Source organism: Zonotrichia albicollis, chromosome 21, assembly GCF_047830755.1.
Source record: "Zonotrichia albicollis isolate bZonAlb1 chromosome 21, bZonAlb1.hap1, whole genome shotgun sequence".
NCBI lineage: Eukaryota > Metazoa > Chordata > Aves > Passeriformes > Passerellidae > Zonotrichia > Zonotrichia albicollis.
This window is the reverse complement of record NC_133839.1, coordinates 6,737,386-6,762,395: the sequence shown is the minus strand read 5'-3', so window position 1 is coordinate 6,762,395 and position 25,010 is coordinate 6,737,386. Positions and strand designations below refer to the sequence as shown.

At 44.6% G+C, this 25,010-nt stretch overlaps 1 protein-coding gene across 27 annotated transcripts in view; it reads left to right on the top strand.

Moving 5' to 3' along the window:
• Window positions 1-203: 203 nt before the first annotated feature.
• Window positions 204-25,010, top strand: part of DNM1 (dynamin 1) — a 64,709-nt gene continuing 39,902 nt past the window's right edge. For 14 of the 27 annotated variants that reach the window (XR_012583462.1, XR_012583460.1, XR_012583457.1 and 11 more), the window contains exons 1-4: window positions 205-543; window positions 23,495-23,568; window positions 24,096-24,245; window positions 24,601-24,804. Coding sequence is in view for 14 of the 27 variants with exons in the window: in XM_074556602.1 (XP_074412703.1) it covers window positions 383-543; window positions 23,495-23,568; window positions 24,096-24,245; window positions 24,601-24,804 (589 nt within the window). In the remaining 13 variants the exon portion in view is untranslated. Of the gene's footprint in view, window positions 544-23,494; window positions 23,569-24,095; window positions 24,246-24,600; window positions 24,805-25,010 lie in introns of all 27 variants that reach the window. The other 13 variants (XR_012583466.1, XR_012583468.1, XR_012583465.1 and 10 more) reach the window with 1 other exon arrangement.

Sequence of the window (25,010 nt, the reverse complement as noted above, 5' to 3'; positions counted from 1 at the left end):
GCCAACCTGCCGCACACAAACGCAGCCCCGAGGCAACCTGAACTGCTCTCGTTTTGGGAGCGAGTCCCGTTCCCAGGTCACTGGGCACAGACACCCGTGCCGTGCCGTGCCGTGCCATCCCAATACCGGCCCCCTCGGCCCCTAGCAGCCACCGGACTACATCTCCCAGGATGCGGCGCGGCACCGGTACCTTTAACGCCCCCTGGCGGCAGCACGGGGCTCTCCACAGGCGCGGCGGGCGGGCTGAGGCGAGCGGAGCCCGGGCGGCGTCGAGCGGGGCGAGGGGCGCGGGCTGGAGCCGCTGCCCACCGGCCCCAGAGCCGGGGAGGGCTGCGGGAAGGGTTAGTGCGAGCTCGCCTGTGCGAGAAGCCGCAGCGCAACCATGGGGAACCGCGGGATGGAAGATCTCATCCCGCTGGTCAACCGGCTGCAGGACGCCTTCGCCGCCATCGGGCAGAACGCCAATCTCGACCTGCCGCAGATCGCCGTGGTGGGGGGGCAGAGCGCCGGCAAGAGCTCCGTGCTGGAGAATTTCGTCGGGAGGTGAGCAGGGGGTGTCCCCGGGGGCGCGGGCAGAGCTGCCGCATGGCCAGCGCGGTGCGGGAGCAGCGGCTCCTCACGGGCAGCGCGGTGCGGGAACGGGCGCAGGGACAGCGCGGTGCGGGCACTGTGAACGCGGTGCGGGCACAGCGCGGAGCGGGGACAGCGCTGCGCTCGCTGCTCCTCCGCTCCGCTCGGCGCGTGTGTGTGCGCGGGCAGCGCTGCAGGACGCCCGGGCGCTGCGGTGCAGGGGTACGGGCAGGGAGGGAAGGAGGGAGGGCTCCCCGCCCGGGGACGTTCCGCAGCGGGGTCCCCGCCACTGCCGCACCTTGGCGGCCGGTGGGAGCCCCCCCTTGTCCTGCCGGTTACATAACGGAGGGGCTGAAGGGGCTGTGGGGGCCGGCCCCATCCGTGCCCTGCTCGGTGCGGGGCTCAGGATGGATGTTGTCGCTGCGGGGGGGGGGGGTGATGCGGAGGGTGTTTAAGTTTAATCTGCTCCGTCCCCCTCCCCCAGCCCAGGCTCGCTGTCCTCCATAGCGGATGCCATGTCAGGAGCTGCGGGAGGCTATAGGAAGGACGGGGTTATAGCTCTCCTATATGCTCAAATCCCCGGGTGCTACCATTTTGTGACAGGCAATATACTGATGCCTTCCCTTCATGTGACCTTCGCATTCATCATCTGCAACTTGAGTAAATTGCAGACCGCGCTGCTTGGGTATCTGCTCCGGTGCAGACACACAACACCTGGGGGGGTGGATGTTCCTCACATTTTTCCTTGCTAATTAATTGCATTAAGTTATATACAGGTTTTAGTTATCAAGGTGCTTTTTTTATGCTATAAGGAGCTTGCAGGTTTCTGGTGACTTGCCTTAAAAGCAGTGACTGCTGATACCTGGTCAGATGCTTGCGTGGGTTTTTCTCTTTCAGCAAACTGCATCTGTGACAACATCTATTGGATCTCATTTCCCTACCCCCACTTTTTCTTTTAAGCTGTTTGCTGTTGGATGGCTTATAGAGCTTTTCCACTGTCAGAAGGGTCTGTGCTGTGGATTAACTGCTTGTTTAGCTGCAAGTAGCCTCAAATTCTGGACCTGTGCAAGGATATCTTTGAGCAGTGAGTGGTGGGTGTACTGGGTGTACTAGGAGGAAGGCACAGAGGTTGCATCTGGTACAAAGAAAGCATGATCAAAATAAAAATTCTTCTCTGCCATAGATCAAAGAGTTTTGAAAAAATAAGAATATAAAATTTAAAGAGTTTGGCATCTCTTCTTGCTAACTTCCAAAGGTCCATGCAGTGTATCCCCCAGAGATGCTGGGATCATGCCAAGGGCAGGACATTGCAGAAACACATTCTGCTGAACCTCAGGTCATAGTCCAGGATCTACTTGTTTGTGCATAGTGACAGAAAAAAAAAATCCCGCTACCCAAGTGAAAAACTTGTTGGGCTGTGTCTTTCGAAGAAGGGGAAAATGGATCTTCTGCAATCTTTGAGCAAAATGGGTTCACCTGTTGGCTCTGCTGTTTTCATGCTTTCTAAGTACTGGCAGTCAAACCCCATAAATCCTTTTTAGAGGATCTGTGCAGGCAGTGCTGCAGTGGTGTCATAGATAATGTAGGGCTGCTGGGCCAGAGGGGGATTTGTTGGAGGGAGGACAGTCGGTGTGTTGGGGTAAACTGCTCCTCTCCTTTAGACCAACCACACAAGAGGATTTACTAATCCTTGGTGCATCTCCACTGGCACCAATTTAGAGCCAGGGGGTTTTATCTGCTTGGTGGAAAATATATGAATTCAATTATCTTCTGTCTCTTTCTGATGACTCCTGTCACAAGAGAACTTATGACCTCACCGTGTCCCATCAGCTGTCTCTCTAGCAGCAAGTTATAGTGCTGTGGCTTTTAGAAAATGAAATAATTAAGGGTCCCCTGAGCAGGAGCTGAGAGCTGTCTGTAGAAAAGCATTTAGAGGAAATAATTGGAGGGGAAATGGAAAATGTCAGTGTGAAGAGGTCTTTCTCCATTTGATACTCCTGAGTGCTGGCTAGTTTAGACTGGTAACTTGAGACCTCTTACCACAGAATGTGTGTGTATATGCTGCAAATCCCAATCCTGTTAAAATTGTGTTGGGGCCCTGCTGTAATGTATAGTCTCTCTTCTTTCTCTGTGGGTATTGGAAACCATGATAAGGAGCTATGGAAATAGTATCCAGAGTGAGCATGGTTCTTCAGTGTAATTGTGACAAGGGCTGTTTTCTTGTCTGAACAGTCGAAAGGAGAAATTGTGTGTAGACCTACTGTGTACAAATACAATTATTGCTGTGGTGTGGACATGACATATGTCCCTGCTCCTGCTTGATACCAGGATGGTGGTGCAGCTATTGCTCAGCAGCTGCTCGCTGCACAGGGAATGTGAGTGCTGATGAGTTTCTCTCTGAGTGGATGGAAATCTGTGCAAGAACAAATGCTGATGTGGTTGGTGCTGCCTGATGGGCATGATGCAGACACTTCAGCACAGGGCTGGTTCCCCTGCTCAGGACCTGTGGGGCTCCTTTCAAATTATCATCAAATCACGTTTCCCTAACAGGACAGCACATTGCCCCCTGCCAGACCTGTGTTGTGGCTGTGCAGGGCTCCAGCCCAGGGCTGCTGCAGGCACCTTGCAGTAGCAGAGTCCCACACTCAGTGGAAACCTGCAGGCAGAGAGGAGTGATCCTGCCTGCAATCAGTGTTTAGTTACATGTCTTACCAAACAAATATTTTTCTCCTCCTGAATTCGATGGCTTAGTAGTTGCTGCTAATTGCGTTTTCAGTGACACTTACTCTGCTGTTATCAGATTATCCAACAGTGCAGAGCTTGTATTTATAATACCAGATGTCAGTGGGGCTGCTATGTGTGCTTTTGCTACTGGAGAAATCAGCGTGGTGGCTCGGATACTGGCTGGTGCTGATAAAATTGCTGAAGAAACAAGAAGCCATGTAGAAGCCACACAGGTGACACATCTGTGCACAGACTGGTTTGTCCTGGGCCCCAGAAATGGAAGGAAGGTTAATTGGGTGAGCTCCAGGCATTTCCTGTCGGTGTGGTTATAAGGTTGAAGGATAACTCAGGTTGGAGGGACATCAGTGATCATTTAGTCTGTTCTTAAGGTGTTGCAGCCTCCTTTTCTAAGTAAATAGGTCTTGGAGCAGGCAACTGTACCAGCAAAATTGGTCTGATAAAAAGAACAAAGCATGTGGTATGTGCTAATTTGACTTAAGAGCCCAAATGACTGAGGAGGTTGTACGAGACAGCCCACAAGGCTGTTTGTATAATCATCCCTGTTCATGCCACTCTTACTTTACCATGTGAAAATAACAAATATGCTTTCTTTAAATCCTGTGATCTCAGAGCTCTGTTACACAAATCTCTGGGTTTCTGGGAGTGTTACTGTTACCTGGAGAGAGAGAGCTGGAAGGCCTGGGCTGTGTTCAGCTGGTTCCTGGGATGGCTGTGCCCCTGATCCAAGGCAGGGGCTGCTCAGCCCTGCTGGGACAGCTGCATTGCTCTTCATGGGGAAAACAAGGCACCTCTGGCTTCTCCAGAACAGATGGTGTCAGGGGGCTGCCGAGGAGGCAGTGACTAAGGGCTGGGAACAGTGGGTGGAAGGACTTGAATGGAGATGAAACCATCTTGTTTATGATCAAGGGACCTGAGCAGTGCCAAACTTGTGCGAAGTGAATCAGTGTTTATTTGACCCCAGACCCGAGCTGGGATCTGGTACCCCATAAGCATCTTCTCTTGGAAGCTGTGCACCCAAACCAGGGGTGCTTAGCAGCCTGTCACCAGGCTCTGATGGTACATGCTGAATTCCCTGATGTTTTTGTGTTGCCTGGAAGGAATCAGGAGACAGGTGTGTAAACTCAACCATGTTGGGCTAACCTTGCCTCTCCTAACACTCTGAAATTTCCACATGGGTAAAAAAGCAGTGAAAATGCAGCACTGCAATGCCTGTGGCAGTCAAAAGGCTAAATGCTCATTAGGCATAGCTGCAGTACTTGCTGTGACAAAATCAGGCACGGGCCTGGCAGTGTCTCTTTGCCTTTCTGTGTCCCATACTGGTTGATGCAAAGCTAGATCCTGAATCCTGAAGCCACAGGCTTTAGTTTGGCTTCAGGTATAACTCTGAGGAGCAGCTGAATGCCTTCCACAGCCATTTAGAGATAATTACACCCCCAAGATATGATGAGGGAATGTCTTCCTTGATAACAAATACTTTGCTTTGTTATGGAAAGCTTCCCCAGCAAAATACCTTCAGAGACCAACAGCAGTGTTCAGCAGCCATGTGGAAATGAAGGATCCTAAAGGGATGCATAAAGACATCCAGATACTTGGCCTATTCCTGCAGGAAAACTGTTTTGTTAATGATCTTTGTACTTTTAAGTTGCTCAGGCTTCTGCTGCAGTATGTGGTTCATGAGCTTGAGTGTTGAGGACTGACATTTCAAATCTTGCAAAATGGCTACATTATGTATAGATTGGGGATGTCTGTTGTACTGGGCAATGCTGAGCATCACTGCAGTACTTCAGGAGCAGATTTAAATTTAAACGAAAATATACATTCATGACACATGCTTTTGCCACTCTTAAGAGTGATTCTTCTAAATTTTTGAGGGTTCTGATTTGAGATGTGTGCTGGCAGAGAGATGATTAATTGCCAGTCACAGACCTTTAATTGTTGTATGATAAATACATCAGTGAGCCAGTCAAATCCTGTTGTCTGTTTGCAGCTTAAAAACACAGGCACTGCTTGTGAACTGACTTATTTAGGGTTGCAGTGATGGTGCAAGAGCGAGGAGTAGGATTGTGCTGCTTAGAGAAATAAACTATGGTCAGGTAAGGCCTTCAAATGGCAGCCAGTCTTTGGTCTCCAGTGAAGAAAATACCTATTTTCATCTTGGATTAATTGGGGAAGGAAGAAAAGATAGAGCACTGGGGGAAATGAGTAAGGTGTTACAGCAGACCCCAAGATAAAATAATTTAACTTAAGAGAAATCTGTAGACCTCTGAGCAAACACTTGTGGGAGGAGGACTGCTAGAAGAAGATACATAATTAAGTTAAAACATAACATAACATGGATGTCTGTGAGGGAAAACCTCATGAATCTCAGTGTTCATAGATGCAGCAGCAGTGTCTGCCTGTGTTTGTTGTTAGCTTGTTTTAGTCCTGTTGGGGTTGGCTCAAATAAGTACAAGTCTAATATTTTTCTACTTCCTGCAGCAGTTAAATGTTCTCTGCAGATCTTTCTTAGCTGTATCTTTCACCTTAACTCTTTAGTGATGATCTCGTGCTTCTGGTAGCTGCCCACTGGCCTTACATTCTCTAGAAGAAGGGATCTTTATGGCACGTCTCAGATCATATCAGAATTCACCTAGGGAAGGGAAATCAGCTGCAATCCAGTGGTGCTCAGTGTGGTGCAAGTTGGTGTTTGGACCTACTGGTGTGTGAAAATGACAGGTTGCCTTGTCATTGCTGGAATTCATCACCTGATAGCTGACAGATCAGGGACGCTGCATTTCCTTGTGGACTCTTCCTTGTTAGCATGATAATCCTCAACTTGAGAGTCTTAGAACATCTTGAGGTTTTTTTATTAATTCTTACTGTAGTTTGTGATAAATACATGTGGAATTTTTGTGTGTTTCCTCAATAAACAGGATGCAGTGATACAAGGTTGTAAAGAGGGAACAGAACCAGTGGGAAAAGGAGTCAGAAGTCCCCAAAACCTAAACTGTCAGCTGCTCCTGTTTTTTCATACTTGGTGTGCTTATCGCACAGTGAAGAAACCTTAATAAAACCAGACAAAGCAAAGATGAGCTACTGTTTTTAAAGGGTACTGATTGTTTTCAGAAGCCATTCAATACCTATCTGGGAATACCAAGCCAAGTCCTTGACCCTGACTCTTCCAGATGCTCAGAGCAGGCAGAACCCTGCTAGGCTTAAATAGAAGGAGTGGGAGTCTGTCTGCAACACCTCCTATCTGAGGCAGCTTCTGAAAATGTTATTCTAAGGCAGGAAGTTAATCCCCTTCCTGATCTGGTGAATTCCTGAATGTCCCTACTTTGTGCTCCAGGTTTGAGTCTGTCTGTACTAGCATGAGTAAAAATTCTGTGTAAGTTTTTTTTTAAGATGGATCTTTTTGAGGGGAAATGGAAGCAACTTACAACTTAGCATAAGTTAATTAAGAAAACAGTTCTTGCTGTGTTCTAGCTGCTGGGGTGAAACTTCTTATGATGCCCTGAGCAGTGAATTTATTGGACAAGAACAAATCCATGTGTGCTCCACCCATGTGAGCCAGTATTTAGTTTTTTTGTTTCAGGCAGTGAATGAGTAGCAAAACCAGAAGAGTTAGTGAAGGGGTGGCAGGCATTCATCTAGAAGCATATGGTGTTCAGCCTATGTGCCCAATGCAAAATTGGTTTTGAGGTGGTGTCTGTGAAAGGAGATTTACTGATAATGTGCAGGGTAAACCTACTTCCTTGGTATACCACTAAAAAAAAAACACCCCAAAAACTTTGGGTGTAATTCTTTCCTCCTTCTTGGACTCACAGATCTGCAACCATATGAGTCAGAGTACTGCTTGTTGGGAGGAGAGACAAAATTAAATCTGGTCCAAAAAAAACCAAACCCCAAACCCAGAAGTCTAGTCATGCATGGTGGGAAAAATACCTTACTAGTGGGACAGTTTCTCATTCTATTTGACGTTTCCTCTTCCTGGCCTCTGACCTGGTTTTGCACCTTCTGATAGAGAGTGGAATCCCATGGTTAAGGAATATTGTGTCTTATTACAAATGGGCATGTTCAGCCTTGAGGTAGAATTCTGTTCTGTGTTCTGAAGCTAAATTCTTAGTGATTAATTTTTATACCTTTTTCTCCATCCTTAGAGGCTGTTGGTGTCTCCCATGACATGTAGGTGTATATCATTAATGGACACTTGAACTAACACTGGAAAAGGTTAAGCATAAAGTGATAAACTGCTTTTCTTAACAATAAATGAAAACTCTGTAAAGATGGCACTGCAGTGTCCGTGAGCCCTTGCAGAGCCTTGCCTTCTCTCTAGAAGTGTTGTGCCAAGAATTTTAATTCTTCATTTACAGTATTTTACAGGTTACTTAGGTCTGTTCTGCAGAGGTTGGGTCTGGTGCAGTCACCTTTGGCTGCTGGCATAGATCAGGTGCAGGATTTGAGGGTTGAGGGTGTTCTTAGAAAGCACTGGAGATGAGAGGCTGTCCTACATGGCCTGGTAGCACTTGAATTTTTGAGCATGGTCTTTCAGGGCAGGGATGGGTAGCACAGCTCTACAGAGGAGTGAGCCCAGGGTTTTGTCAGGTTTGGAGGTGGTCAGCCTGCAAGCAGGTACTGACTCTGGAAAAAATGCAAAAAGTTATTTCTCTTAATTTACATTTATCTGTGCTCCATCTAAAGCCTATTTTGGGGTAACTTGATGGAGTTCAGTAATGCAAACTGGATGTGTTGCTCAGAACTACCTACTATAGGTACTGGGTTAGCTACAAAGAGAGGGCTGAGAACATTTCAGTGTTTACTGACGAGCAGGCAAGACTGCATCAAAACACTGATGGGCAACTGAGGGCACAATTTAAAGTTAGATATTTAAACAATTATTCCAGGTGACTCATTGATAATTTGTAGTTAGGTCTAGCTTTGTTTTCAAAGTCCATTAGTGAATATTTTAATAACAGTTGAATATAAAGTGTCTCCACAGTTTTCCTAAGCTGTCTTATGTCAGTGGGCAGACAGCACAATTAAGTTGTTGGTGTTTGCTTCCTTTGTGACCTTCAGGTTTGTCACAGCTCTGAGCCTGCTGCTGACTGTAGTAGATAACTGCTTTGCTTTCCTTCAAGACACAGTACAGGAATTATGAGCCCTGAGTCTGAACTCTAACAGTGTCTCTGTTTTCTCCAGAGCATCTGACATGGAAAGTTTTGGCAGACCCAGCCATGACCAAATGGAAGTGAGATGGTCCCTGGTTAGTGGCTTCTTGCAATTCAGCATAACATGCTTTTGGGAGCTTCTTGGAAGCAGACGTTATGCAAGCTCCTCAAGCTGTGTCTTGCTGACTGGAAGCAAACTTGCCAGCTTCTGCCATTTTTCTGCAAGTCTTGTGACTTGTGTGGCTTTTCTTAGAGCCCTGGCCACAGCAATTGAGCGAACAGAAGAGCAGTGTAGTTTTTGTATTGAAAACAGTAATTTCTAACATGGAGGTTTGAGGGTATTTTTTTTCTCTAAAAGATGCTGTTTCCCTAAATGCTTCTGGAGACAAGTTAAAAGGCTCTCAAAGCTTCTAAGACCTGCATTGTCATCTCTTCCCTCCCTAAAAATCAGGGCTTAGTCTCAAACTATAAGCTCTGCTGAAATACTCGTGTTGCAGTCGCAATGAACAATAAATGAGGTTTGGAATAAACCCAGTACCTCACTTGTGACGGAAATGGGAATTGAACTGGAGTCTCTGGGGCTGAAAATACTATTTTAATAATGTATTGCCTCAACAGTCTCCTTTAACTCTCCCTTTCCTGTTTCTTATGGCTGTAGGCTGCATTGTTGCAGCCGTGTGGAAGGGTGAAGAGTTAATACAACCATAGCAGAGATGGGAAGTGCTGGGCTCCTGTCTGACTGCTCAGACTGTCATTTTGGGGCTGGGAAACGCTCTTGCTGCAAGAGGGGCCAGTGTAGTGTATGTGATGCCTCAGAGAGGACATGGCCAGAGTTAAACTGATACTGCTGTGGATTTTGGCTGCAAAGCCAGGCAGTGTTGCTGTAATGCTGGATAAAAGCTGATCATAAATTGCAGCTGTATTTCAGAGTAGTTTTTCAGCTGCATTCAGACCCTTTCTCATATCAATAGGCAGAAGTCTACAGAGATGCTGAGCAGTCGGTTCTCAACATCTGCAAATGTTTTCACAGCACAGCTAACTCACCCTGGAGAGCACTAGGAGAAACTACAGTGTTTCCCTTTATTTTAAATTTGAGAATGGAGATCCAGTGATGAGGGAGGCGGTGCTGAATTTTTTAGAACAAGGAAAGAAGTACCTAAAGGCAAAAATCTTGAAGTCTTTGTTCAGTTCCTCCTCTTTATCTTCCTGCCACTCTTACATGTGTAAAGACAGAGTAAGTTACATAGGATCTGGCTCAGGGCTCTGACAAATTACCAGACTGTTTCAGCCCTCAGAGCTCTTCCTCATCCATGCAGTTACAAACCTCTAAAAATGAGGCTTATAATGACTGTCCATTTGCCACCTGCCTTCCAGCACAGGAACAATTCCCTTTCAGCAGGGGAGTATGTCTGGAGGCCTGTTAATTCAGAATTAAACCAATAAACAACAAAGCTCTAACCCTCACAGGTTTTATGCTGATATTTAGCCTCACTGACTTGTTTATGATTTACTCTGTGCTTCCACTGCTCTGGGTCATGAATGGAACCCCTTGATTCTAATACATGTTAGGTTTTCTCTCTTTCTGGCTGCTGTGATCTCTTGTGTAATCTCTGGCTATTTCTTAAGCTGATTGTGCTTTTACTTTTAATAGAAGCTCCTCTATGAATAGCTGGGAATTGCCTGAGCATGGTGGTGGCCTTGAGAGGAGATGTTGTGTCGCAGTGGGGTTAAAGCTGTGGCTGAGGAGGAGGTTGGTACATTCCAAAATGCAGAATAGCCTCAGGGATTGGTGCATGACATGTGTCACACTGCAGAGCTGATGCTGCAGCTCCAGCCCTGAAACTCAGGTCACCTCTTCCACATCATGCAGCTCTCAGCAGAGATCCCAGCAATAAACTTCTCCCCTCTGGGCTGTGCTACTTTGATTTGTTCCTGTTCCTAAGAATTACTCTGCTTATGCCTATTTGTGCAAGATCTGTTTGTTATCTCAGGCCTGCAAACTACCAAGCATCCCAAACTGATTTTGGAGAGAGAGATCCATTTCCTGAATGAATTTGTATAGACTATTGAGGGAATGATATTTAAGGAATGTTTACTGCAAAAGAATAAGTGAATTACTGCATTGGCACTTGATATTTTGCCAGCTTCTGCTTGGACGAAGTTGAACTCCCATTGGACACCTGGAGGGGCGAAAGCAGATGTCTTAGAAATCACTGTATTGGTGGAATGGAGATACAAGGAGGAGAAATTTAGTTAAAGCCTTTACTTGTGCAAGATAAGGAAAGGAATGGAAGGCTGTAAGACTGTGGTCTGTCCAAGTCACTATGCCACAATTTTGCTATCAGAATGCCCACTGATAAGGCAACACCTGCTTTGATCTTCCTTTTTTGTTGTTGTTGGTGAATTTAAGTCCAACCTTTTTGTCACCTCCCATGGTCACTGCCCAGATTTGACCAGAGCAAAATGTGCCTTTTGTGCACATGAGAAGTGCTGTTCCACTGGACATTGGAACCAGACAGGAGGTCTGAAGCTCATCTCTTCTGGGACTATTGATCCAATTTTTGTTCTGGTGTAATGGGAAATGGAGATGTTTGTGTGGTTTTAAGTAGAGTTTGATGCTTCTGACTTTGCTCTGCACTAGAGGTGTTTGCAATCAGACTGCTGGGTCTTCTTCAAGGGCTTTAAGTGGCAGTGCCTCTGCACCATGTTCCCAGCCTGGGTTGATCCTAATTGTATCTGGAGCTGCAGAGGTGCAGTGCATAGCAAGGAGCCTGGCACTGTTCCTGCATACTTCTCCAGGCTGAGCAGAGATGTAAATTGGCATCTTAAATTCCTTCTGCAGGACAGCTGTGCACTGTGGGCAGTTTGGTCAGGATGCCTGAGTGCAGCATAACTCTGTTAGCCCATGGAATTCTGTCCTTCCTGCCTGGCCTGTTGGAAAGGAAGCAGGCTGCCTCCCATTCCACACCACTCTCTGCCTCTTACCACTGACCCGAGATAAGCTTTGGGGTTCATGCATTCAGCTTTATAAACTCACCACCAATGTGTGGCAACTAACAGCACATCATGGCTTGTTGAGGTTCCATCCTTACTCATGCAGCTTCTGTTTGGTTTGTGTCTGTGGGCTCATCAAAGTGACTTTGCCTTTGCCAATGAACTCTTTCAGTTGTCTGTACCCTTTAAGGGATTCAGGCTCTGGGCAGCCTGTCTCCTTTGCCAGCACACAGTGCTGTCTGGGAGTGGAGGAAGTGTCATGCTGCAGTGATGAAATGTGCCTCCAGCTACATTTGTTCTTCTCTTGGGTCTTGCAGCAAATATCAGGACTCCAGAGGTAGAGTTTTGATGAGAAATCTAAGATTATACTTGGCAGGAATATTTGATATCTTTGAATTTGCCATTGTACCTGGTTTCCTTCTCTGAAGGAGAGAAAGACAAAAAGGGGGATAACCCCCTTTTTTATCCAGAGCCTCCATACTGTGAATATTAGTCACTGCTGCACAGTATGATGGTGTCTGTGAGCACAGGAGAGCCTCTGCTGCTGGGCAGTCTGGACTCAGCTGCAGCCTGGCTCCAGAGATTAAGACACTGGTGGTGGGAAATAGCCAGGTCAGCCTGCTGCTCGTCAGTCTTAGCATCCATTAATCCCAGGGTGTTATTGTGGCTGTGCTTTCCCATCAGCCATTCCTGTCCCAGAGTTTTAGTGTACAGCTTGTCCTTTTGTTTTCTCACAGCTCAAGTTGCAGGTGCTGAACAGGTCACGTTTTTCAAGGCTGCAGCCTTCTGTTCCAGCAGAGCCAGGGGTTGTTGGTGGCTTTGTTTGTGCCAAAGCAGAGCAGTGTTGCTGCAGTGTTATGACAGATCAGTGCAGCTTGAAAAAGAGGCAAAGATGCTGGGTCATGGGTTTACCTTTCTGGCCTTAAAAAAAAAAAAAATCTGTTTCTTCTCCACTGTCATAGGGACTGAACTAATTTGATGCTCTGTGGTGTTGCTGTTGTCTGGTATTGTCTTCTTGGGGACTGCCTGGAAATTGCTGGGAGATTTTTTGCCAGGGTATATATGCTTTTGAAGTAGCAAAAGGAAAACTTGCTTTAGTGCTGTGATGGTGAAATTAGGCAAGACAGACATAAAGGTCTGGTTTACAGTTTTTGGGGTGGAGAATGCATCATGCAGTGCAATGTTTCTGGTGTTACTTTTTTGTTTTTCTCTCATGAGTAAAACCAGCCTTGTTTCCTTTCTCCTGGGATTGCAATTCTTGAAATCAAAACTTCATTTTCCACAAATGTGTAATCCTCACTGCCACATCCATTCAGGATACACCAGGCTGCTTATCCTCTCGAGTTCCTGATATTGTCATACAGAATAAGTACTGCATTATTTTTTACCGTGAATATCCCAAGGCAGCAAACAAAATCCAGGATTTCATTTTCTATTACCCAGAAAATCCTAGAGGAAGCTGCAGAGCAGCAGTGCTGCAGTTTTGTGCTTCCCCAGCTCTGCAGCCTGGAGTCAATGCGGCATTTGCTATAACGGGCAGTGACTTTTTGAGATCAGGCAGTGCACTGTAGGCTGTACCACTCTCTAAATAATTCTCCACAGTAAAATGCAGAACTCCAAACAACAAAATGCCTTTACATTTTTTTACCTGCAGAAACACAGAGTAAATTGGCTCACAAGTGCACGTGAGGTGCTGGAGTCTGTGTTCTACGTCCTCACGTATTCTGGACTAACCCATCTGCAGGGAGATAGCAGGGAGGGAGCTGGCAGATAACTCAACCCTCAAAATGGAGGAGGAGAAGAATATTCCTGATTAATTCTCTCACAGCTGAGATGAACTGAAGCAAATGACATTTTGGATGAGATGGTCAGGTTTGGGTGCTGGGAGTGCCTCTTGTTTCTCCTCCAAACTCTTGCCCTATAACTGTAGACACTTGCTTAAAACCTCAGCAGCTTGGGGCTGATGCCCACCAGTGAGGGATGCAGGAGCTGTGTGGACATCAAACTGATTTGTTTCTATGGAAACCGTAGATCTCACCGTGTTTTAGGGAAGTAGGAGGGGAATTATACCCCTGGGCCTGGTTCTGGCTCTCAGATTGGATTGGTTGCTGCACAGCAATTGCAGAGCAGCAGCCCATGAAGGGATTATCTACCAGCCAGTGATCACAATTAGGGAGGGAAGCACGTGGCTCCAATCTGCCCCCATTGTGGGATTCCCAGGGTCACAGCCCTCCATGGCACTGAAAAGCCAAGAGTTTAACCTTGGTTACTCATAGCCCCAGAGGAGAGCTGCACTGCAGTGCAGGCAGCTGCACCCAGACTCCTCAGCTGGGATGGCTGAGGGAATGAGCTCTGCTTGTACCTCACAAGAGCTGAAAAATATTAGTGGTGTCTGCAAGGTCTGGGGGAAGCTGAGATCTTTTAGACAAACTTCAAGTGATGCTTGGTGATGAAATTATTCTAAGTCCAGTTTGTTGTACTGATCTCAGAAAGTCCCAGCACTTGAAGTGCTGTGACTAGGGGTGATGATTTTGAGACCTTTTTTTTGAAAATGAAAGGTAACTTAATGTAACCACAGAAGGAATCAAGCATGAATATGAACCTTAAACAGGTTCAAATAAGAAGAGTTTTTACTAAACCCCATATATTCTTAGTGATCAGTAGGACTAAGTCTCTTCAAACTGGCCTGATGCAAGATCCTAGTTCTGGTCCTTCTGAAGGAGTTAACCAACACCTCTGAATTTCAGACTCTCAGGTCCTAAAGGCACTTACCTATCCAGGCTGTAGCACTGACTGAGAGGGAGAGCTTGTATTTCTAGATGGAAAGAAGGCAGACCATGGAAAACTGACAGAAAGGGTAATGCCTGTGTGTGTTTGATCCTTTTCCCAAGGTACTCCTTGTTTCCTATGAATGTAGGACAGGAGCTGTGTAACTCTCTGTAATGGGGAGAAATTCTCTTTGCTCAGCTTCTGTCTCCCCTTACTGTATAGGGACTTCCTGTATTCCATGTTATGTAAACTGAGTTGGGATGAAGGGCAGCTTCCAGCAGAAATTCTTTCTTTATGCTTTGTAATATAGCCAGTGAGTCAATTGGATGGGATAATCCTGGTTATGGATTTGCAGGGGTGCATCAGAAGAATGCAGCAATATCTCTGCTTTACTTTCAGGTCATCTAAAAATATGTCTATATTTAGACCTTGAAAGTCAGGCCAGATCCTGCTGTAAGGTTTACCAAGCACAGAGCTGGGGTGTGCTGGAATTACTGTAGACATACAGCAGCAGAAATGCCTGGGGCAGACTCATGGCTATGCCAGTTTAGTCTGCATGCTGGCAGGCCCTCAGGCCATTGACTGGAAGTGTAAGATTGTCTGTGACTTCCTTGGAAGTGCCTTGCCCTGTGGAAGCAGCAGGGCAGCCATGAGGGCTCTGTGGTTGTTGTGCATTTGATGAACTGGTGCACAGCAGCTCCAGCACAGCCATGACTTGGCATGATGCACACAGCTGTCTTCCAGATTTTGATGTATCCTGAAGCTAGTGGAGTGTGAAACAGAAAAATCAGCCCAAAGGAATCAAATTAAAATAAACAACAGCAAAACTTATCCTCCTGCTTCCAGCAACCTGCATAGAAGCATGTACAGGAGAGGGGCTGAGATGCAGAGAAAGGAGATGTGGAAAGAGTGGATTAAAGAGGCCCCAACTGCTATGGATGGCTCCTGGGAACCAGTCTGTGCAGTGAGAGATAAGGCAGAAAAGCAGAATTTAGTGTGCTTGGGGAGGGGTGGGGGAGAGAGCTGTTTCCAAGAGAGCATTCATGTAAAAATTGCTGTGTGCTTTCCTTCTGGCTTTGGCAGTGTTAAGGAAGGTGCTGCAGGCAGGAGACTGAACACAGCCACTGCAGGTGAAGTATCAGTTATGTGAGAGAACACTGCCCCTGGGTGTTCCTCTCTCATTGTCTGAGCCCCCTCAGCCCACACTTGGCTCAACAAACACATTCTGAGTGGGAAAAACACGTTTTTGATTAACACTTGTGATGTTCAAGGCATGTAGATCCTCCCAGAGGCATGAGAGCACATGAATATGACAATGCCTTCCAGCAACAAAAATCCAGTAACAAAAATATTTCTCCTGTTCTGTTAGAAAGATCTGGGCACAACAAAGTACTGGACACTGTCATCTCTGGATATGTAAATCAGTGGCCAGTAATTGTGTTGTGTCCCACGGTGAGGAGACAAGCTGATGATAAAATGGCTAAGATGGAAACTTGAAATTCAATCTGTCCCTCTGTGGCACATCATTTACCCCAAATGTCAGTGAAACAAACCTCACCATTATGCCTGTCCATGAGGAACTGGATTTGATTTGCCAAACTCATTGTGTAGGCTCTCAAACAGCCAGGCATGCAGCTTTCTATGGAGGTGGATTCTCTTGGAGGGGGCAGTCTCCTGAAAGGTTTCTTGTCTTTTCAGCAGAGACTGGTGTGGGGTCATTGTGGTTTTTGAAATGCTGTGTTTTGCAATAGATGTAGGTTTCTGATGTGGCTTTATTGAGTTTGTATGTTAACTCTATAAATACACTGTATTTTTCTTATTTTGAATGAAGTGAGAGCACAGTGTGGGAAGAAGATACAGGAGAGCTCCAGAACATGGCATATCCTGGTCATTGGTAAAAGAGGTGCAGGAACCACAGCAAAGGTGATTCTTGTGGTGAGAATCATGTCAGTTCTGGAGCAGGATGTGGTGTGAACATGTAATACAACTGTTGCTACACTTATTACACTGAATTAGCCTGGCTGCTGTCCTTTCATGTTTGGAAACCTCAGTGCCTCAGTCTGCACAAAACCCTGGGCAGAACCTCTTGCTGGCCTGTGCTGGTATCAGGTGCAATTCTGCACGAGGGAACAGAACAACTCCAGGCAGACTGGGAGAAGGTGCCAACTCCAGAATTACTTTCTACTTCATTCTCTACCCTCTCTGACTGCTGTTTGTAAATTATGCGGTATTACATTACAAATGTGTCCAGCTTGTACTGGCATTTGTGTTTTCCCCTGCTTGGGCAGCACCTGGGAATTTTCTGGGCAGTCCCTGGGAACTCACCTTAAACACAGCAAACACTTGAGAGGCTGTTTGGTCCTTTTGCTTACTGACTTGGGGAACTGTACTTGGGAGGAGTGGCCAGGTGCTGGAGAGGCTGTTTGAGGGTCAGAATTATTTAACAAAACAATTGTAAGTGTTCCAAGCCAGCACAATAGTGTTAACCTCCCTCTGCACTATTGTAAATAGGAACCCAAGGTACAAGGCAGTGGGAAGCCTTCTCTTTATTTTTTTTTGTTTCTCCTAACATGTATATTATGATGACACTCATGAACTATTGCCTGTCTATTTTTCACAATTGTTTTCTTGAATAATGAATCATTGTGCACAATAATATTGCCAGTATACTGGAAAATGCTGTACTTACAATAGATCTTTATTTCTATATGTATCCATTGTGTGGCCAGTACCAATTGCATCCTAAGAATTTACATTATGCCAAGTGCTTATGGAATTGCTCTTGTTCACTGTGGGTCAGGACTAGGCATACTTGTGCTGTGGGGATTGGCTGATAAATAATGCACATCCTCTGGCTTAAAGTTATTTGAAAGTGCTAACCTTAATGGAAAAAACCATGGCTTAACTAGGAGCAAGATTTAGATTATGATTATGAGTCTGTATGACTGGTGTCCAAGTTGATGTGAAGCAGTATGAAAGGAATATGAAAGCTTAGGGCAGAGGAAAACAGAATAGCAGGTTGATGGATGATTTGTTCATAATGCACTTGTTTTTAATGCTTGCTGTTCCTGTTGGCCTGTCTGGCTTTTTTTTAGTTGAGAAGTTGCTCAGGCAAGAGAAGAGCTCACAGAGGCACCAAGTTAGCAGGAAACTCTGAATCTGCAATGCAGCCCTCTTGGCAACCTCCTGGGTGGCAGAGGAAAGAACAAACTTGTCCTTGTTCTTGCCCCACACCTGAATTGTGGAATTGCTTACAAATGTACTTGCATGTTGCTTGAAGGATCAGACCAGGAAGGTGCTCCAAGGGCAGTTCTGCAAATTTCTTCCTTGTATAGAACTACATGATGTCTACTGTGAAGGAGCACCAGGAGTCAGTGACCAAAAAGTACAAAGCTCTTGCTGTTTGAGGTGTTTGTTTTAGGAGTCAATATGATTAATATAAATACTTTCAGTGTGTGGTTAAAGTGCCCCATAGGTGTCAGCCTGTGTGTTAAGGATTCATTTTGATGTGCTGAAGTAAGAACATGTTTGAAAATACAAGTGCTGTGAGATGAAATGCTGTTCAGAGAAATGTGTAAGCTGTCCACAGAATGCAGCTTGTGTGAAAATGTCACTGTTGCTGATGAGCAGGGTGATCAGAAGAATCATGTGTCAAAGGTACCAATACCCCAGGATTGGCTTGGGATTCTTGGCCCTGTGCCATCAGGAGTTGAGGAAGAATTCTTGATCTGGGTGTGTGAGAATGATGAATGATCAATTGTAAGCCTTGACAGATGAAAATGGTTTGAAGCTTAGGCAGGAGCAGGTCTGAACTGTGTAAGCAGACAGTAAAATCCATAGGGATAGAACTGTATTTCTTGTGGTATATTGGCATACTGCTTTGTGCAGTGCATTTCTGATTGAATTGCTGTCCCCAGGCACCATCAGAACACAGGAAGTTACAAATACTCAAATTAAAATACAAACAGCCCTGTGAAATTATGGAGGCTGTGTGAATTTTAATTTTCTGAAACTAATATAATCCAAACTGGGGATTAATCACATCCCTTAATACCCTGTTTTTCTATAGCTGTTTAATAAGAAATCAAGTAGAAATTAAATGATCAGATGCTGGTGTTCCCTTCTGTTCTTTGCCACTACTTTTATGTCTTCATAAACTGCTGTTTTGGCTCTTCAATTGAGGCTTTACCTTCTCTAGAGCATTCTTATTCAAAAATCTCAAAGGTCTGGCAAACAATTGACTGCAGCTATGCTGTTGGTTTGTCTAGACTAGGCCTAGATTTGTATTTCAGAGCCCTCTACAAACAGCTTTTTGTGCTTCTCTGGAGACATGGAGAGCAAGGTCTGAGTTCATGTGGACCAAGAGATGGTACCTGAGACTCTGTTTTGGTTCTGACTGCTGAAGAGTTCTGCTGCAGCTTCAGTGAAGACAATAATCATGCATGGAAAAGCTTTGACTCAAAATCCTTTCAGAAACACAGATAGAGAAGGTGCAAAACTTGAATTTGGTGGAAGTAGAGAATAAATGATGCTCATATTTGCAGTGGAAGAGAATCTATGGAGAAGCACTTGCAGCCTGAGCTGATGTGTGGGGATGCCATTCTTGCTGTTCCCTGTTAGCAAGTTGTGGTTATCACTTCTGATATCATGGCTACAGGGTCAAAAAGAGATTTGCAAACACCAGATTGCTGGAATGAAACAGCACTGTAAATGTTACAGGAATCTCTGAGCCTTAGAGCACAAACCTAAAGCAGCGAGCTGACACTTCTGGCAAAGCACAAAGGGACAGGCTGGCTCAGGCAATCACTTCTCTTGTACTTATCAGGATTTGAGAGCATTTATTCCAGCAAAGCTGGTGGAGCAGGCACAACATGCCCCTAACAGTCACTGAGATACTCAAAGAATTGCTTGTCCTCCAGTGTCTCATTTCACAGGAAAACAACAGATCCAAGTGTTTGACCAAAGGAGTAAAGAAGTGTTCTTTGGTCTGAGCAGACTCTGTGTGTGTGGACACAAACGTGCCCCTACTGCAGCAAAATAACTCATCTAAATATCTTTTAATGGACAATCAGTCGCATTTTCTTCAGTGTAGCAACAGTGAATAAACACAAGAAAAGTGTCTGAAAGTCTCAGTGTGTGCCTCTTCAGGTAATCCCAAGCTTTCCATATGGGTTTGTGTCCTGCTTTTTTTGATTGCATCTGTCTTTGCTTCCCTTTCCATACAATATATGTTGATTTATACAAGCAGTTTGTCCATTTCCTTTGTTTTATGAATAGTTTGGGCAAAGTGTATTTGGTTGATGCTACTTTTAACTTCTAATCCTTTGTATTGTGCAAGTCATTAAATGAATTCTGAAACTTGTTTATAGAGCAGAGGTGGGTTTTTTTTTGGTCACTAATAGCCACTATTAACCTTTCTGTTCTCTAGGATTCTAAGTTTCCTAATGCATGAAGACTTTTTGTAGATAGTGTCTGGCTTTAGTTAAAAGCCTCAAACAAACAAACAAGAAAACAATTAAGGAAAGCCCAATTCCCAGTGCTCTGATTATAAATGGATTGTTGCATGACATCAAGATTGCTTTAATATGTTTTCAAGGTGTTTGGATTTTATTTTGGTGTTGCTCTACAATAGCTGCCTTCCCAGTATTTTTTACTGCATTACGAATGCAGCTTTCAGCCCAAATCTGCACTCTCATGCAGCTCTGCATATGAAAATAGTAATGGGACTGGAGGGGATGCTGTGACTGTGCTTGCCCTGAGGTGGCTAGTCAAGAACATGTGTAAGCACTTCAGAACTGAGCAATGCAAAATACAACAATAAATGCCTTTTCAGGTCATTTCCCTGCCTGAACTCTTTCATCCTGAGACCTGTTAAGATTTGCATCCTTGGTTCTTTGTGTTAGAAGAGGAGATCTGTCTCTGGCCAAGAATTTACCCACCTCAGTATTCTCTTTGCCTGTTGTTAACAAAAAGGACTGTGAAATACATAGAAACAAGTCTTCCAATAAGTGATCATTTAGGCAGTGTAATTATCTGAGCCTGGTTTTCCAACCTTGATAAAATGCTTGGAATTGCATTGCTCGAACTGATACCTCAATATCTCGATTCAGAATTTTGAGTCAATAGCTAAGAAAGCTACAAGCAAATTAATATTTATATTCCCTGCATACAGCTCTGTCTGTTTTAGCTGCTGCTTTGTGTATTTTCTAGATGAAGCCTAGCCTGGAGCAGTAGCACAGTGTTGTATTCCTGCTTTAAAGCACAGGAAATCAAATGTTGTCGTGCACTTCTGTGTGTTACAAACAAAGAAACAGAAAAAGGATTTCCCAGTTGTTAAGATAAAGAATGAAAGTGAGAAACAAGGGGGTTGGTGCCCTCAACCTGAGTAACATAATTCAGGCAGTCATGTATGGTGATGTATGTAACGAGGCACTGCTGCCATGCTACAGGCTGCCTTGTCTCAGCACTCAAAACCTTTATATCATTTTATCTCTGAAGACTTATTCCATCTTTCTTTTTCCTCCCTCAACATCTGCCCTGCTGGAAGTGAATAAGCCATTTTAACCCCTCTGCTCTTGCCTGCCTGGGTCACCTGGCAGTGTTGTGGTTTTTTACCTGGTGTGTTGCCTTCCTGATTCCAGCTTGGTGGCATCACTTTGGACTGCTCTTTTGGAGCAATAACTGTGTGTGTAGCTCTTCCTTCAGGCTGTATGGGCATGTTGTCTGTGCCACAGGTGCTCTGTGGCTGTGTTTATTTGCAGCAGCAGTTTGTGCACCCTGCGAGAGGGCAGGCAGGGCTCTCCACTCCTGCTGCTCCTCAGCACTCAGCCAGCTCCCCATGGAATTTACTAATCCCTGCTTTTTGCTTTCTATCATTTGAAAGGCTTAGCTGGAGCTGGAGGAGGAAGGGGTTTTTCCAGCAGACTGTAGAGAGACATTAAATGAAGAGTAGGAAATAACATGGATAGTGTGGGATGATACTGCTCCAATTGTAGGTTTTTTGTAATAAAGCTTTTTGGCTGTGACTCCTAATAGGAGTCGAGTGTAGAGAAGATTTGAAAGTTGAACTGCATGTTCCTCCCAATAGTTTGTGGGTAAGAATTTTTTGCATTCATTTTCGATATTAGGGATCAGATTTGATGTATTTTCACTCAGAATTAGAGCAGCACTAAAGATTGTTGGTTTAGGTGACAAAATCTTGCATATTTAGTTGTTGTCTTGTCCTCTAGAGGACGTGGGGGTTTTTCCTTGAAATAGCCTGAGAACTACTTGAGTTAACAAATAAATTGGATCTTTGAAAAATAATGCTGGAACCCAATGTCATAGGCTTTCTATCTCTCTTTGTCTTGAGATGTTTTTTCTTAGTAGCTGTGATAAGGACAGCAGAGAAATTGGGATTTTAACCAAAGCAGAAAGTTGCAGGAACACATAGTGCAGCATGAATAGGATCTTGCTTCCTATTGATTTCATGCTTATAAGTGTAAGTGGTCCTTTTTCTACAGTAAAGCAAGATTTGATACTGCAGGTTGGAAACCAATAACTAGAGGACTGTCTTGGTGTGCTGGAAAGGGAATCTGTAGTAATATGATTCCTTTTTCTCAGGTATAAGTTCAAAATAATTTAGTGGCACTCAAATGGATTTGTTATGCTAACAACTGATACAAGGATAGGATTTTTCCACATATTGACCACAGACATCTATAGGAATGGAGCTGAGACAGCAGAAAACTGTTAGAATGATGCAGTGTCTCAGAGATTCCAGGGTTAATCCCACTGGAATGGAAAAACTAGAGCTGTATTATTTGAAAATCAAATGAAAGGCAACCCCCAGTTAACTCTTTATACTTCTAGAAAGTCTAAAATAATGAGAATGAGTTTCAGTCTAATTTTAACTGAAGTTCCATTACTCCTGACTTAGTAATAACAGGTGATATTTTTTATTTGAGGTGTTAGAAGATATACAGTGCCTCCTTACACTCATTTCACTTGAATCTAGTATTCGGTTTTTGATATTACCAAGTTATTCTGACATTTTCACATATGGGAAATTACTTTTATAGCTGAGAAAATTGAACTACAGAGAAGCAGAATAACTTGCATAGGGTTACACAGGACATGATTGGCCAGACCAGGAGCTGGGACAGGGCTGCTCGAGGCCTTGTCTGAAACAAACTCACTTCTCATCCTCATGGACTTTGTCAGTCTTAAGTTCATGCAGGAATAAGAGAATTACCTCAAAGTGGAGAGCCCTGGATTTCTTATTTAGCAGAGTCAATAGTTACTCCTAAATCAGCAAAATTATTCCTTGCCACAGTTCTGAAGGGAAGGAGGATTGTCTGCCAGAACCCTGCCAGTGTAGGCAGGGCTTCTTTTAACAGAGAATTTTATGTTCATGCTGCAGGAAACATATTTTGAAGCGATGCTTCCCTCAGTAGGTGAGGAAGCAATTGATATTTTCAGAACTGCTCAGTGGCTCTTGAAGAGCCTCATGAACAGCCAAGTAGTAGAAAACCAGACCACAAACTAGCAAGGTCATCAGCAGACGCAGTGAGCACGCCTGGCTTTGGATTGGAAAAAAAGGAAAAGCAAAGGAGAACTGGTGGGCTCTGGCTGCTAAGTCAGCATTTGGAGAGTGTTAGTACAAGGCTGCTTTCCCTTGAAATTACTTGGAAGTACACAAAAATTCAGGATTCTCTTAAATGCAGAAAGAAACTTCTGCTTTTGCCTTGGTAATACTGATATCTTGATAGTTATAGCCAGGAGAGACCCTGTGTGGAGACAAGCCTTTGGCTGCTGGTTATTTTCTCAGTTGTATCACGTGGTGTTTGCACACTGGGACAATGTGGTGTCTTCTCAAGCCTCAAGTGCAGGGTGTGAGTGAATTTGTGTAATTGTTTTTGCCAAAAGGAGGCATGCTAGTTCTTTGGCTCTGTGTCAGCTTCTCTTTTCTTTCTGAAAGATGAAAGTGTATTTTTTTCCAAAGTACAGACAGCTGTATTAAATGGGCTTGTTAGCTAACTTGGAACTTCAGCTGGAGGAGCTGTACTGCCACAGACACGATTAGAGGGTATAATGTGAGTATAAACTACTTCAGAACAAGCTCTTGCCCCTCTCAAGGAGAGGCACTTTTTGTTTTAGTCACTTAAACTTCTTTGTACTCATAGCTGGGGCTCCCCCTTAGAGTCCTTGTACACTTCTAGAAGCAGAAAAGCTGTAAAAAGGGAAGGAAACAATCACACACTCATCCAAAACTTCCTGTTTCATTGCAGGGACTTTCTGCCACGTGGATCTGGCATCGTAACCAGGCGCCCACTGGTCCTTCAGCTGGTCAATGCCAGCACAGGTATGTGAGCTCCCTGCCCTGTGTGTCCAGCTGGATTGCTGTCCTAGTCAGGAAGGTCTTATTTGATCACTGGAGAAAATAAATAAGGATTTTCCTAAGGAAAAATGACCTGTAGCCTTTTTGCCTGTTTAACATCTAATGCATTAAGTGTTGAGAAGTAAAATGCTTCTTAATGGTTTTTTTTCTTTGTTTTAATTTATTATTCAAGGCTTCATGCACACACATCATAATTTTCCTTTGCCTATGCAGCTGTGCCTCTCATGAGTAAGACCTAAAAGCCAGAGGACCCTGCTGAAAATGAAGTGAATTAAGGGGGTGAAGATGTTGGGCTCAATTGAATTATCTCAGATGTTGCCCACATAAACGTGACTGCAGTAACTACTGTTCCAACCTGCAAACTCTGTTGGGAAAGGCCCTTGCCAGACTTCATCCCTTTAATTGTGTTTTATTATGTGATTCTTTCATCACGCTTCTGAGTGTTTCTCTGGTTTTGGTGACTATTTCTGACTCTGCTTCTGTTTACATAGAATATGGCGAGTTCCTACACTGCAAAGGAAAGAAATTCACCGATTTTGAGGAGGTCCGTTTGGAGATTGAGGCTGAAACAGATCGTGTTACTGGCTCCAACAAAGGGATTTCCCCTGTGCCCATCAATCTCCGAGTCTACTCTCCCCATGGTGAGTCCTAATGCAGAGGGACCAGCTCTCCTAGAAAGCTCTGCACCCCATTGTGAACTGAAAACAAAGTACTGTCATCCCTTCCCCTTCAGTGTAGCATATGTGGAAGGACTCTGAGGGCACAATTTTCCTATCAGTGCGAAAACAAGTGATTTAAAGGGGAGGGTGATGAGATCATTGACAATCACAGTAGAAACAACCTGCAGCTGGTTCGCACTGACCCATAACAAGAAGGAAATGGAAAGCTTTGTGTGCACATCTCTTATCCCTTACTGGAGTCACTCTAACTACAGGTGGTATTAAAGACCAGAACATTCCTACCTTAACAATCTCTTGTGCTAATTCCTGTGTCTAGTCCTGAACCTGACCTTGGTGGATCTGCCGGGGATGACAAAAGTCCCTGTAGGGGATCAGCCCCCTGACATCGAGTTCCAGATCCGAGACATGCTCATGCAGTTTGTCACCAAAGAGAACTGCCTCATCCTAGCAGTATCCCCAGCCAACTCTGATCTGGCCAATTCTGATGCCCTGAAGATTGCAAAGGAGGTGGATCCTCAAGGTAAATGTCTCTTGATTTGTCCTGGCATTACTAGACAGTGGTCTGATTTTCATTTGGTTGTGATTAGCCCAGTAGCTGTGGCTCATGTCTGTTGCCTTGGGATGTATTTTCACCAACGTTCTTCTGAGAGGTATTAGTGAGTGTTAACAATTGCTGTAGTAGAAATTTTGTTACTCCCCTTTTCTTCATTTGTCTAAGCCCCATTT